A 15052-nucleotide genomic window follows, 5' to 3' on the forward strand; every position below is an offset into this window, starting at 1 on the left:
GATCATGGAAATTATTTAAGCGGGGGCGGTGGGGGGGGCGTGGTAGATAGATCTACTGAAGACTATGAGGAGTTGACACAAAAGAGGAGTTGAGGCCTGGGACAGATCAGTCACAATTTTATAGAATGACAGCATAGGCTCAAGGGGCTGAACGGCCTACTCCTGCTCCTTTTTCTTATGTTATGTAAACATGTTAGAAGCATTTCAAGAAAGCTTACCAGGCTAATACCTAGAATGGGTGGTTTGTCTTATGAGGAACGTTAAAAATCGCACAACACCAGGTTACAGTCCAACAGTTTATCTGGAAGTACAAGCTTTAGGAGCACTGCTCCTTTGGCAGATAACTAGCTACCTGAGAAAGGAGCAGCGCTCTGAAAGCTCGTGCTTCCAAATAAATCTGTTGGACTATAACCTGGTGTTGTGTGATTTTTAATTGTGTGTCCCCCCCCAGTCTAACACAGGCACTTCCACAGCATGAGGAAAGGCTGGACTTGCAACCACAGGTATATATAAAAAAAACAAGAACTCAAACCTAGACTGGGACTGCCACAGTGTTAAGGGTTTAGATGGAGAGGAATTTGTAAAGTATGTACTAGACAAATTTCCGATACAGTATCTACTAGAGAAGGTGCAAAACCTGACCTACTCTTGGGAAATAAGGCAGGGCAGATGACTGAGGTGTCAGTGGGGGAGCACTTTGGGGCCAGCGACCATAATTCTATTAGATTTTAAATAGTGATGGAAATAAATAGACCAGATCTAAAAGTTGAAGTTCTAAATTGGAGAAGGCTAATTTTGATGGTATTAGGCAAGAACTTTCAAAAGGGACGGCTGGAAAATGGGGAGCCTTCAGAAATGAGAATCCAGAGAAAGTATATTCCTGTCAGGGTGAAAGGGAAGGCTGGAATGTATAGAGAATGCTGGATGACTAGAGAAATTGAGGGCCTAGTTCAGAAAAAGGGGAAGCATGTCAGGTTTTGACAGCAATGATCAAGTAAATCCTTAGAAGAGTGTAAAGGAAATAGGAGTATACTTAAGAGAGAAATCAGGAGGGCAAAAGGAGACAGGAGATAATTTTACCAAACACAATTAAGGAGAATCCAAAGGGTTTTTACAAATACATTAAAGGACAAAAGGGTAACTAGGGAGAGAATAGAGCCCCTCAAAGATCACCAAGGCGGCTTTTGTGTGGAGCCGCAGAAGATGGGGGGAGAGATACTAAACGGGTATTTTGCATCAGTATTTACTGTGGAAGAGGACATGGAAGATATAGAATGTAGGGAAATAGATGGTGACATCTTGAAAAATGTCTATATTACAGAGGAGGAAGTGCTGGATGTCTTGAAACACATACAAGTGGATACATCCCCAGGACCTGATCAGATTAGATGATTAGATTAGATTCCCTACAGTGTAGAAACAGGCCCTTCGGTCCAACAAGTCCACAATGACCCTCCGAACAGCAATCCAGCCAGACCCATTCCCCTACATTCACCCCTGACTAATGCACCTAACACTATGGGCAATTTCCTATGACCAATTCACCTAACCTGCACATCTTTGGATTGTGGGAGGAAACTGGAGCACCAGGAGGAAACCCATGCAGACATGGAGAGAATGTGCAAACTCTACAGACAGTTGCCCGAGGCGGGAATTGAACTCAGGTCCCTGGCCCTGTGAGGCAGCAGTGCTAACCACTGAGCCACCCAGAGATATACCCTAGATGTGGAAAGCTAGAGAAGTGATTGCTGTACCCCTTGTTGAGATATTTGTATCATCAATAGTCACAGGCGAGGTGCCGGAAGACTGGAGGTTGGCTAACGTGGTGCCATTATTTAAGAACAGTGGTAAGGAAAAGCCAGGGAACTATAGACCGGTGAGCCTGACATCGGTGGTGGGCAAGTTGTTGGAGGGAATCCTGACGAACAGGATGTATATGTATTTGGAAAGGCAAGGACTGATTAGGGATAGTGAACATGGCTTAGTGAATGGGAAATCATGTCTCACAAACTTGATTGAGTTCTTTGAAGTAACAAAGAGGATTGATGAGGGCAGAGCGGTGTATGCGATCCATATGGACTTCAGTAAGGATTTCGACAAGGTTCCCCATGGGGGACTGATTAGCAAGGTTAGATCTCATGGAATACACGGAGAACTAGCCATTTGAATACAGAACTGGCTCAAAGGTAGAAGACAGAGGGTGGTGGTGGAGGGTTCTTTCTACTTTTTGTCATTTACATAAACGATTTGGATGTGAGTATAACAGGTATAGTTAGTAAGTTTGCACTTGACACCAAATTTAGAGGCGTAGTGGACAGTGAAGGTTACCTCAGATGACAACAGGATCTTGATCAGATGGGCCAAGGGGCCGAGAAGTGACAGATGGAGTTTAATTCAGATAAATGTGAGATGCTGCATTTTGGGAAAGCAAATCTTAGCAGGACGTATACACTTAAATAGTAAGGTCCTGGGGCGTGTTGCTGAACAAAGAGACCTTGGAGTGCAGGTTCATAGCTCCTTGAAAGTGGAGTCGCAGATAAATAGGAGCGTGAAGGCGGCGTTTGGTATGCTTTCCTTTATTGGTCAGAGTATTGAGTACAGGAGTTAGGAGGTCATGTTGCGGCTGTACAGGACATTGATTAGGCCACTGTTGGAATATTGCGTGCAATTCTGGTCTCCTTATCAGAAGGTGTTGTGAAACCTGAAAGGGTTCGAAAAAGATTTACAAGGTTGTTACCAGGTTTGGAGGATTTGAGCTACAGAGAGAGGCTGAATAGTCTGAAGCTGTTTTCCCTGGAGAGCAGAGGCTGAGGGGTGACCTTATAGAAGTTTATAAAATCATGAGGGGCATGGATAGGGTAAATATCCAAGGTCTTTTCCCTGGGGTGGGGGAGTCCAGAACTAGAGTGGATAGGTTTAGGGAGAGAGGGGCAACATTTAAATGAGACCAAATGGGCAACTTTTTCACGCAGAGGGTGGTACGTGTATGGAATGGGCCGCCATAGGAAGTGGTGAAGGCTGGTACAATTACAACATTTAAAAGGCATCTGGATGGGTATATGAATAGGAAGGGTTTGGAGGGATATGGGCCGGATGCTGGCAAATGGGACTAGATTAAGTTGGGATATCTGGTCGGCATGGACAGGTTGGACAAAAGTGTCGGTCTCCGTGCTGTACATCTCTATGACTCTACTCATGCTAGAAAAATGAAACCAAAACAGAAACTGCTGGAGAAACACAGCAGTTATCGAGTCATAGAGATGTACAGCATGGAAACAGACCCTTTGGTCCAACCCGTCCATGCTGACCAGATATCCCAACCCAATCTAGTCCCACCTAAGGCAGAGGAGGTTCAAGGGAACGTCCTCCGCTTGTAAACATAGCCCCACTATTTACAGTGAGATAATGGGGATCTTCAGAGATGTTCACCTGACATCAGTCAGAGAAAACATGAAAATCTATTAAAGGATATGATAATTTACACATTAAAAATTATGATAGGATTGGAAAGAGTCAACATGGATTAATAAAAAAGAAATCAGATTTAACAAGCCCATAGTGCTTGTATTTTAGGGTGTTACTAGTAGAGTAGATAAGGCAGCTTTTGACAAGATCCCACGCAGGATGTTAAAACATTTAGAAAGATGTTTTCGAGACTGGAGGGTTTGTGTTATAAGAGGAGGTTGGGATTTTTTTCAGTGGAGCATAGAAGATTGAGAGGTGACCTTATAGAGGCTTACAAAATCACAAGGGACAAAGATATGATGAAGAACAAAGGCTTTTTTTTTCCTTAGCAGTTCAAGAAGGTAGCTCACCACCACCTTCTCAAGGGCAACTAGGGACGGGCAATAAATGCTGGCCCACCCAGCGATGTCTATAACCCATGAGTGGTGCAGGCCCTGTGTCCACACAATGACTTCACACACTTGACCAACTGTCTTACACAGTGCTTTCATTCTACAAAGTTAATGTTGATTATACCTGCATCTGCTTCAGCATGAAGGAAGTAGAAACTGGCTGGACATTTTTCACCAAAGATCCTGAGACAGTTCCAAACCCATGACCCCTTCTAGTGAGAAGGGCAAGGGCACCAGATATATGGGAACACCACCACCTGCAAGTTCCCCATCAAACCACTCACTAGCCTGACTTGGAAATGCGTTGCCGTCCCTTCAGTGTCGCTGGGTCAACATCCTGGAACTCACCCCCACCACCTTCACAAAGGCAATTCAGGATAGGCAAAAATTGCTGGCCTAGCCAGTTACGCCTATGTCTAATGAAGGAAAAAAAAATCACTAGCACAGTCTCTGTGGCTTACAATAAGCAAAAGCAGGTGTGGACATGCCAAGAGGGCTGGGCAAGTCCATCTGTTACAATACGGAATCATAAATCAACTCCTAACTCAACAATGCAAATTACAGCGCAGAACAATTGACAATGATGGGGTACAGTAGACAGAAGGAGATTGACTGCAGTAGTTGAGAGGTCTAGAACATGGGATTTGAACTTTAACAGAAATAAGGAAGTGTGGAATTCATGTCTACGGTTAGTGATTGGTTGGAAACTATCAACAGAAGATTAAATTCAAATCAGTGAATAAGCGAGTAAAGAGATGAGAGAACAGGGCAGCTAAAATGTGAGTCAGACTATTTGCTCACATTGCAGTTAAATACTGACTTTTGTGTGGAAAGGCATGTTTAAATGCTGCATCTTGCATTTCTTCAATGGAATAATCTGGCATTTTATTCCTAGAATAGGCATAACATTAGCAAAAGCTTGCAGGTATTCATGATCAAACTTGTCCCAGTGTTGATGACTTAACTAGCAATGACCCAATGTGGTAAATGAACCCCATGAACAAACTAAAACTTCTGCCAATGTATCCACAGCTCCTCACAAAAAACAAATCCTTCACTCAGTCTGCAAAATATTTGACTCAAAATATTTTTATTGCACAGTAACTGGAGCTATGTACAAGTAGATAAGAGAATTAAAGTAACACTAAGGAAATATTTTTTCACAGACAAGAAGTCTAGAATATAGACACGCGTATACAAAAGGATATTGTAATTGTGAATTTACCAGAGGAAGACCACATTGAGATTTGTGTACAACTTTGGTTTCTTATGAATCAGGAAATACCATGTTCTTAAAAGGTTCTGCTGTTTCCATCTACTTAAGAATGTTATGGCAGACCTAAACATGAAATGCAACTGAGGTATTGAGAAAAAAATGATAAACATGTGGATGCAACATCCATTATAGATCTACAATCAGATAGCCTAAGGCATCACTCCCCTTCCCCCCCCCCCAAGTCTAATAATGGGTGAAATATCTTAAACACTTTATCCAAGACAGGTAAAGAGAGTTGGGACAGAAAGTTCACACAATTAAAAAGCCACCCAGAGTCCAGAGTTGTCAATTACGTTGTGACAAGTGGCATTGCAAAACAGAATACAAAATATTGACACAGCAGTATCCAACGTCAAATATTGCCAGAGAAAAAAGAGCCAAAAGGTGTCACGACAGGAATGAGATTTGGGAACAGGAACTGCTTGCCCAGTGGTAGATCTTTTGCAGAAAGAAAGAAACAACACACAGCTTTCTGAAACAAAGATGCACAATCAGATATGTTGCCCTGTCAAATAAAAATAAAGTCTGGCTATGTAATACTTTAGTTAAACATTTGTCACTGAAATTAGAAGCAGCGGGAGCTAATTGAAACAGTGAGTGAGAAATTTCACACAATATGAAAGGATTTTGGCTGAAATGTGATTTTTCTGTGGTGTACAAATGCTGTAAATAACAACGCTGAAATAACAACTGCAACATAGCCAAAGAGGCAATGACTTGAAGTTTTCTTGCTAACTTAATGGATGTTGAATATTTAAACATCTCATGGCAGCCAGGGGTCACGTTTACATTTCACAATCAGGAAGGGAGCTGTGCAGAGAGTCTGAGCTGCAGCTTACATACAGCACAATCAATAGCTTGCTGGGAAAAGTTTGCCCTTAATAAGGCAAGAGATACAGGAAATTTTATAAACCTTTTAAAAGTTATGAATAGTTTTAATAAAACAAAGATGGAAAGTTTACTGGTTAATGACAAAAATGTTTCATGATAAGGTCGCAGGGGTTATGGAACATAGATGTGTAGGTAGATATCAGACAGGATCCAAATGAAAGTAGCAATTGTGCTGAGGAACTGAACAACTTCCCTTGTTCAATGCTTCAACTGGCTGAACGGCTGCTTTACATCCGCAAAATGATGCCAACACTGAGCTCAATTCCCATACTGACTGAGGTTGCCATCAAGATCCCACATTCTCAATTACACCCCTTGCCTGAGTATGGTGACCCTCAGGTTAAACCACCACCAGTCATCTCTCTCTGATGAGAAAGCAGCTCTGTTGACCTTGTGGATTATGAAAACTATTTTATTGCATCAGATACCAGGCTTCAAACAAGAGTGACGCTGGGCTAGAAATGTTCCTCTCAGCACAGATGCTGTCAGCCCTGACGAGTTCCTCCAGCAGTTTTTATAATGACATGTTAAATAGCAGCAAGAGGAAGTCATAGTGATTCAGCACAGAAACAGACTCTATGGTTCTACCAGTCCATGCCAAACATTATCCCAAACTAGTCCACCTGCCTGTTCCTGGCCTATATCCCTCCAAACCAGTCTTATTTGTGTACTTATCCAAACATCTACCCACATCCACCACTTATTCAGGAAATTCATTCGACATGCAAACTAACCTCAGTAAAAATTTGCCCTCGTGTCTTTTTTAAATCTCTCTCCTCTCAGCTTAAAAAATGTGATCCCTAGTTTTGAAATTCCCGATCTAGGGAAAAGACAAATTTATCTGCACCACTCATTATTTTATAAACTTCTATCAAGTCACCTCCCAACTCCCTATGCTCCAGTGAAAAAAGTCCCAGCCTTTTTTTACAACTCACATCTTCCATGCCTGGCAACATCATGATCAATCTCATCTAGACCCAGCATGTCATTTAGCCCTTTGAGTTTGGTCTGCTATTCAATGAGATTAGATTCCCTACAGTGTGGAAACAGGCCTTTCGGTCCAACAAGTCCACACCGCCCCACCGAAGCGCAACCCACCCATACCCCTACATTTACCCCTTACCTAACACTACGGGCAATTTAGCACGGCCAATTCACCTGAACTGCACATCTTCAGACTGTGGGAGGAAACTCACGCAGACACAGGAAGAATGTGCAAACTCCACACAGACGGTCACCCAAGGCTGGAATCGAACCTGGGACCCTGGTGCTGTGAGGCAGCAGTGCTAACCACTGAGCCACCGTGACGCCCCAAATCACAACTAATCTTTCATTTCAACATCATTATCTCAGGCTATCCTTGATAGTTTAATTATGTAGAAATTCATTATTGACTTGACCTTATTCAATGACAAACTTCCACAGTCCACTGCGATGAAGAAGTCCAAACTACATTAACCTTTGCACATTTGAAAGCAAGATGACCTCCCCTTATTCTGCATGTGCCCCCTTGTTTTAAACCAAACCCACTTCTCTCAGCCAGGAGAAACATCCTTCCTGTCAAGCCCTGTAAGAGTTTTCCAGAAAAGGATGAGGTCACTGCTCATTCCCAATCTCTCAGCTCCAGGCTATCTCTGTAGGATATCTTCAGGATGTTTTTTGTTTAATCAACCTGTGCAGATCTTATGACACACCTCTGGAGCAGATAGATCTTGAATCCCGATCTCATGGCTCAATGATAGGGACACTACTATTGTGCGACAAGATCCTTCCACATTCCTCAGTGTGGTGTGCTTGGCGCAACCACCTTCACTAATAACCTTCCCTTCAGCGTAAGGTCTGAAGTGGGGATGTTCACCCAGAATTGTATAATGTTCAGCATCATTTGCAACTCCTCAGATTTTGAAACAGTCCATGCAGTAATATTTATATAACATTAGATTTGAGCTGATGTGTGGTGTGAATATTACTTGCCAAGTACAAGTACCTGCAATAAGAAAAAGTCTAACTGTCGTCCCTTGACATTCAATGATTTCACCATGATTGAACTATCCCGTCTATTAAAATCCTGAGCTAGACTAACCATTGAAGCATAGTGGCCATAAAAGCAGGTCAGAGGTTAGGAATCCTACAGCAAATAACTCACCTCCTACCTGCCCAAAGCCTGTCTACCATCTACAAGTCAGTAGTGTGATGGAATACTCCCCACTTGCCTGAACGGAGGCAGCTCTAGCAACAGACAAGAAGCTTGACATCATCCGGGACGAAGCAGCCACTCACTTGATTGGTGCCACATCTACAAACATCCATTCTCTCCACCACTGACACTCAGTAACAATACTGTGTAATGTGTACACACTACACAGTAATTCCTCACGGCCCCTCAGACAGCACCTTGCAAATCCATCACTAATATCTAGAAGAACATGGGAACACTACTCGCTGCAAGTGCCCCCTTCAAGTCACTCACCAGCCTGACTAGGAAATGTATTGGTGTTCCTTCAGGGTCACTGGGTCAAAATTCTCTTTAGGGTATTATGGATCTACCGACAGCACATGGATTGCTGTGGTTCAAGGCAACAGTTTACCACCAGCTTCTGAAGAGCAACTTGGGATGGGCCAGCCAGCAATGCCCATGTCCCAGGATTTTTTTTTTTAAAAAAGGTAGAGAACTGACAGGCTGATGTGAGAAACTATCCTTGGGGATTGGGATCCTCACTTTTCCCAATATATAAAAATGCTCTAGATCTTGCTGCACTATAGACAATTTACAAATTTGCAGATGACACAAAACTTTGGAGAATTGTAAACCAAGGAGGACAGTGGATATTTTGGTGCAGGGGGAGAATAGGAAACTTGGGTGGATATGTGGTCACCGAAAGGTGGCAGGGCAAGTAGTGACAATTGTTAATAAAGAATACAGTAGCCTATACTTCCCAAACAGGGGTGACACTGTACACACTCAGGGAGGATATGATGAACTTGTATAAGACAAGAACAATGGGAGGTGTTTAAAAAGGAAATGGGCAGAGTACAAGATCAACATGCTTCCTTAAGGGTGAAATCTAAGAGCAACAAACCTAGAGAAACCCTGGATGGCTCGGATTATTCAGAACTGGGTAAGGGGAGAGAGCCTTTTAGCAGGTTTAAAGGCAGCAAATCAACAGAGGCCCTAGCAGGGTACACAAAGTGTGTGTGGTTATTAAGAAAGCAAAGAGGGGACAAGAGAAAAATACCAGCAGATAAAATTAGGGAGAATCCCAACATACAAGTACATCAAGGAGAAGATGATGGACCACAGAAAAGGTAGAGGCCATTTGGGACCAATGGGCAATCTGTGTAGAACTGGAAGACATTGGTAGTGTTAGAGTACTTCACAACCTGCCTTCACTCATGAGAATGATGTTGGTACAGATTTCAGGAAGACATTGGGAGTTTGAATTGGATGTTTTGACAGGCTTCAAAATGAATAAATGCCCAGATGAGTTGTACCCCAGACTGCTGTGGGAGGCAAAGGAAGAATTGACAAGACCTCTAACCCAAATTTTTAATTTCTGTCTGGCACAGTGGATTGAGGACAACTAATATGCTTTAACTTATCAAGAAGGGTGGCAGAGATTAATCAGGGAATTACAGATCAGTGTGCCTCATCAGTGATAGGAAAAATTTTGAAGAGAAGTTTGAAGGAGAGAACAAATTTCGACTTGGAGAGTCAGGATATGACATGACATGAAAAATTATTCACGAGGAAGGTCTTAGGTTACAGGAAGATAGAGACAGTTGGTCAGATGGACAAATCAGTTGTAGATGGAATTTAACCCTGGTAAGTGTGAGGTGATGGGAGTTGAAAAGTGTGGTGCTGGAAAAGTGCAGCAGGCCAGGCAGTGCTTCAGGGCAGAGGAGATGACCTGAGGGGTGCAGTGAGAGAGGGACTCACTGACATCCTTGTAGAGGGAGGAGGAGAGCTTCTTCAAGGTAGGCATCCTTGCAAGAGGATTTACAGTAGGTTAAGATCAACTAGGAGAAAATGAGGACTGCAGATGCTGGAGACCAGAGTTGAAAAGTGTGGTGCTAGAAAAGCACAGCAATGCTTCAGGGCAGAGATGACTTGGGGTGCAGTGAGAGAGAGACTCGCTGAGATCCTTGTAGAGGGGATGCGCTTTTCTAGCACCACACTTTTCAACTCTGGTCTCCAGCATTTGCAGTCCTCACTTTCTCCAAGTGTGAGGTGATGCCTTTTAGAAGAGGTAACAAGCCAAGAGTACTCAATAAATGGCAGAACACTAGGAATCTCAGAGGAACAAAGGGGTGCTTGTCCTCCAATCCTAGAAGTTGGCAGAACATGTTAATTGGGTAGTTAAGAAGGCTCTAGGAGAAAGTGAGGACTGCAGATGCTAGAGATCAGAGCTGAAAATGTGTTGCTGGAAAAGCGCAGCAGGTCAGACAGCATCCAAGGAGCAGGGGAATCGACGTTTCAGGCATTCCTGAAGAAGGGCTCATGCCCGAAATGTTGATTCCCCCACTCCTTGGATGCTGCCTGACCTGCTGCGCTTTTCCAGCAACACATTGTCAGCTAGTTAAGAAAGCATTTGGGAAACTTACCTTTATCAGTCGAGGCACTGGTAGAAGAGCAGGGAGGTTGTGTTGGAGCTGTACAGGACTTTGGTTAGGCCACAGCTGGCATTGTGCGCGCAGTTCTGGCATCACACTATAGGAAGGATGGGATTGTACTGGAGGGGTTACAGAAGAGATTCCCCAGGATGTTACCTGGAATGGAGCAGTTTAGCTACGAAGAGAGGCTGGATAAGCTTGGTTTGTTTACTTTACAGCAGAGAAGGGTGATAGGGGAGGTGACTGAGGTCCAAGATTATGAGTCATGGACAGCAGCAGCTGTTCTCCCCTCTTAGTTGAGCAGTCAAAAGTGGGGCATAATTTTAACATAAAGGACAGGAGGTTTAGAGGGGAATTGAAAAAAAACCTTTCACTCAGAGGGCTGCGGGTTCTGGAAAGCACTGTCTGGGACAATGAGGTGGGAAACGTCACAATCTTTAAAAAGTACTTGGATGAAATGCCTAACATGGTCAAGTGCTGGAAAGTGGGACTAGTCTGGATAGGTCAGCACAGTCTTTATGATCTGAAGATCCTCTTCTGCACTGTTTGATTCAACTCCAAGACACCAGTTAGATTGCGACTGGAGTACTGAGTCTAGTTATGGGAATCGTACTTTAGGAAAGAATGGATTGGACAGACCACAGAAGAGGTTTATGAGAATGAGACATGTTATTTCAGTTATGGAAAAAAACTGAAGAAATTGGGAGCGTTTTCCGTGGATCAAAGGCTATGAGGAGCTCTGATAAACAGCTTTAAAATTGATTCGGGGGATGTGAGGATCACTGGCTGATCAATACTTATTGCCCATCCCTAGTTGCTCCTGATAAAGGTGGGGGTGAGCTACCTTTGCAGTCCATGTGCTGTAGATAGAGTCACAATGCTCTTAGCAAGGAACATTGAACAACGTGCATTGACAATAACTGTTCCATATGGTAAGAGATTCAGGTCTTCAATCACTGACTGGAAGAAGGTTCAATTGAGACACTGAAGAGGGCACTGGACGAGTATTAAATAAAAATGGCATGCAGCATTGTGGGGGGAAAAGGCAGGAGCCTGGCACAAAGGTAAAATGCTCTGAGCCAGTGCAGACACGGATGGTTTTCTTCTACACCGTAACAATTTTGCGGTTATGCCCTGGCACATGCAAGGCCCATACCTGGACATACACAGACTCACACCCTCAAGTATGCCCTGTCCTGGACACAAACACCCTCCATCCATGAGTCAACACAGGACCAATACACAGAGTCAGGTCTCCCTGCTGCAAGATACACACACTCCCAGCTCCCCCCTCACCAGCACAACCCCCCTCACTCCATCCCCAGGTACACACTCCCCCCCGCTATACCCCCACCCTGAGGTACACTTCCCCCATGTCACATTCACCACCCCCAGGTACACACTCTATCCCCATTCTCCCCTGACCCAGGTACACACACCCCCAATGCCAGTGTGCAGCCGAGGCCCCGGCTCCGCTGCGGTCTGCCCCCCCTCCAGGCCCCTCACCTGCCCCGGCCACCTCCTCCAGCGTGGCCCCGCTCCGCCTCACAATCGCTGCGCACAGCAGCCAGGCCAGGAGGGCAACCGCGGCCTCCATGGCTGCGGGTGTTGGTGTTGTTGTGCCTGGAGTGTGCGCAGATACAGTCTGTCTGTCTGTCTGCCTCTGTCCCCTGGGGGTGGGGGGTGAGGGTTGTGGGGGTGGGGTGCGGTGAACGCTCCCGGTCTCTCTGCCTCAGGCCGCCGCGCTGCGCCGCCCCCAATGTCGCGCCTGCGCGGGAAATCGTGGGCAGTGAGCCACACATGCGCATCTGCTCCACTGCTGCCTGCCTGTGACTAACGAGGCGCTGCCATCTTTAGTGCAGGCAAGATGGAATGCCAGCACATAACCCGAGACCTTCCAGGAGTTGCAGGCCATTCGGCCCACGGCGTGCTGGTTAATCTTATCCCGCCGGCCAGGTTGTGCCTAGGTAAATCATGTGCAGTTTTAGATTCCTTACAATAAAGCTGCAGAGGCTTTGAAAAACGGAAATTACTGGACAGATAAAAGGTCTGGGTAGCATCTGAGGAGACAGATAACGTTTCAAGTCCCCTGGCACTTCAGCAGAACTCGATTTCTACTTATTTTAATGTTGCCATCTTCCGCCAACCAGTACAATAGTCCTCTTAAAATTTGATAAATACTGCAGCTGGTGGATGGATATCTGTAATGATACTAAAGCACTTTTCAAGCCCAACAGGTCTGGCAGTATCCTCAAAGAGAGAGAAAAAAGACGGCATTTTGAAGAGTCATCAGACACTAAACATTAACCGCTTCTCCTGCCAGAAATGCTGTTAGACCCGCTGAGTTTCTCCCACGTTGACTATTGCTTCTTTTAACCTGAATTGATTTAGATTGTCAGTTTGACTAACATTTGTATGAGATACTCGTTTTAGCAATAGTGCCATAGAGTAAAAAAAAATAAACAGACCTAGAGAAAAACACCAATTCAGCTTCAAACACAGCAGTCCCTCAACCTTATGACTTTCCTCCATTCTGTTGTGAGCCTTGAAGGGAGGAAACAATACTGGATCCACACACCTGGCCACAGATGGGCCAGGTGTTACTTGAAGAGGCTGATAGATGAATGTCATAGAACACCAAAGCAGGGCCATGAAGACTGGTTCAACTTCAAACCAGTCAACACCCAATTCCAGGCACCAGAAACTATATAGAAAGTGAAAGGATTACTTCAAATATAAGGTTGGAAAGATGCATGAAAAACTGGTTTTTCCTTTATTTTCCCCAAACACATTATAATTAGTTAGGGCAAAGGAAAAGAGGTCCATTAGGAACCCAAGTGGCAATCTGGGTGGAGGCAGAAGATGTAGGTAAGTTTTTTTTTAAAGGGGAGGTTAGGGATAGCTCTGCTTATTTTTCCCCAGCACCCATGGTGTGTGTGTGTGTGAGACAGTGAGTAGGTAAGGTTTTAGCTGAGTACTGTAAGAGAATAATGATATAGGTATAAAACAATCAGGGAAGAGGATTGAGAGAGGAGATATTAGTGGTATTAGCAGGCTTAAAATTAGGCAACTCTTCAGGCCCAGATGAGATGTATCCCAGGTTGTTGTGGGAGACAAGGGAGGAAATCGCATGGACCCTGAAATTAGTTTTCAAATTCTCTCTTAGGTGGATGGTGGCTTAGTGGTGCTTCACAGCTCCAGGGACCCTCAGGCAATGGTCTGTGTGGTGTTTGCAAATTCTGCCTGTGTCTGTGTGGGTTTCCTCCCACAATCCAAAGATGTGCAGGTTAGGTGAATTGGCCTTGCTAAATTACACATAGCGTTCATGGATGTGTAGGTTAGGTGCATTAGTCAGGGGTAAATGTAGCATAGGGGAATGGGTCTCGGTGGCTAACTCTTCAGAGGGTCAGTGTGGACTTGGGCTGAAGGATCTGTTTCCACACTTTAGGGATTTAATTCTAATTCAAAGGAGGAATGGCAGATAACTGGAGGATAGCCAATGTGTTGCCATTATTCAAGAAGGGGACTAAAGTCCAATGAGTTGATCAACAGTAGAAAAATTGAGAGGAAAGCACTAATCTCTAAGGGGAAAGGCATAGGTCAAGGATAGTCAGCATAGCTTTGTCAGGGAAGATCATGCTCACCGGTGCACTTGTTTTTCCAAGAACATGAGGGTAATCCAGTTGCTGTAGTCTAAGTAAGGCTTTTGACAAGGCGATGCATAGAAATCTGATCAAAGAGGTAAGACCCCATGGTATCGAGAGGAAATTGGCAAATTAGATCCAATATTGGCTTTGCAGCAGAAAGCAGAGGGTGAAGAGTGTTTGTTGACATTAGCTTCTCCAGAGAGAAAATTTGATAAGGGCACGCAAAATGGTGAGGGATTTGGATAGACAGAGAAATGGATAAATATGAATTCATTAAAAATCCATCATTATGTCTAATAGTGACCATATAACATTGATAATTGTTACAAAAATCAATCTTAAATTATCTTTTAGGGGAGAAAATCAGTTTCCTTACCTGGCCTGGCCCACACCTGTCTCCACTGTTGTTGACTGCTAACTGCGTCCTGGGCAATTAAGAATGGGAAATAAATGCTGACCAAGTCCTCATCCCATGAACAAAATTAAAACTGTGGCTATAAAGAATTGTGTTGACTAATTCTGCTTGTCACCACAGTTTGTTCACAAGGTACAAATTGGGAGGGTGAAGGAAAACTTTCCAGTTACCTGGATGAATGTAATCTCAACACAATCCAGGACAAAGCAGCCAAAATTGATCAGCATCTCATCCACCACCTTCAAATTTCACTCAACACAATATTGCAGTAGTAGTTTAGCAAATATAAGATGCATTGCAAAAATTAATCAAGGCTCCTCCGACAGAACCATTCAAATCCACAACCCCTACCACC

General features: G+C 44.1%; 1 protein-coding gene across 3 annotated transcripts in view; it reads right to left on the reverse strand.

Moving 5' to 3' along the window:
- stim1b (stromal interaction molecule 1b) overlaps nt 1-12562 on the reverse strand; it is a 153493-nt gene extending 140931 nt beyond the window's left edge. The window contains exon 1 of one of the 3 annotated variants that reach the window (XM_072576700.1): nt 12142-12562. In XM_072576700.1, coding sequence (XP_072432801.1) covers nt 12142-12232 — 91 coding nt within the window. In that variant the 5' untranslated portion in view covers nt 12233-12562. The remainder of the gene's footprint in view (nt 1-12141) is intronic. The other 2 variants (XM_072576698.1, XM_072576699.1) reach the window with 2 other exon arrangements.
- Between the last annotated feature and the right edge of the window lie 2490 nt (nt 12563-15052).

The sequence above is a fragment of the Chiloscyllium punctatum genome, chromosome 9 (genome assembly GCF_047496795.1).
Source record: "Chiloscyllium punctatum isolate Juve2018m chromosome 9, sChiPun1.3, whole genome shotgun sequence".
Lineage (NCBI taxonomy): Eukaryota > Metazoa > Chordata > Chondrichthyes > Orectolobiformes > Hemiscylliidae > Chiloscyllium > Chiloscyllium punctatum.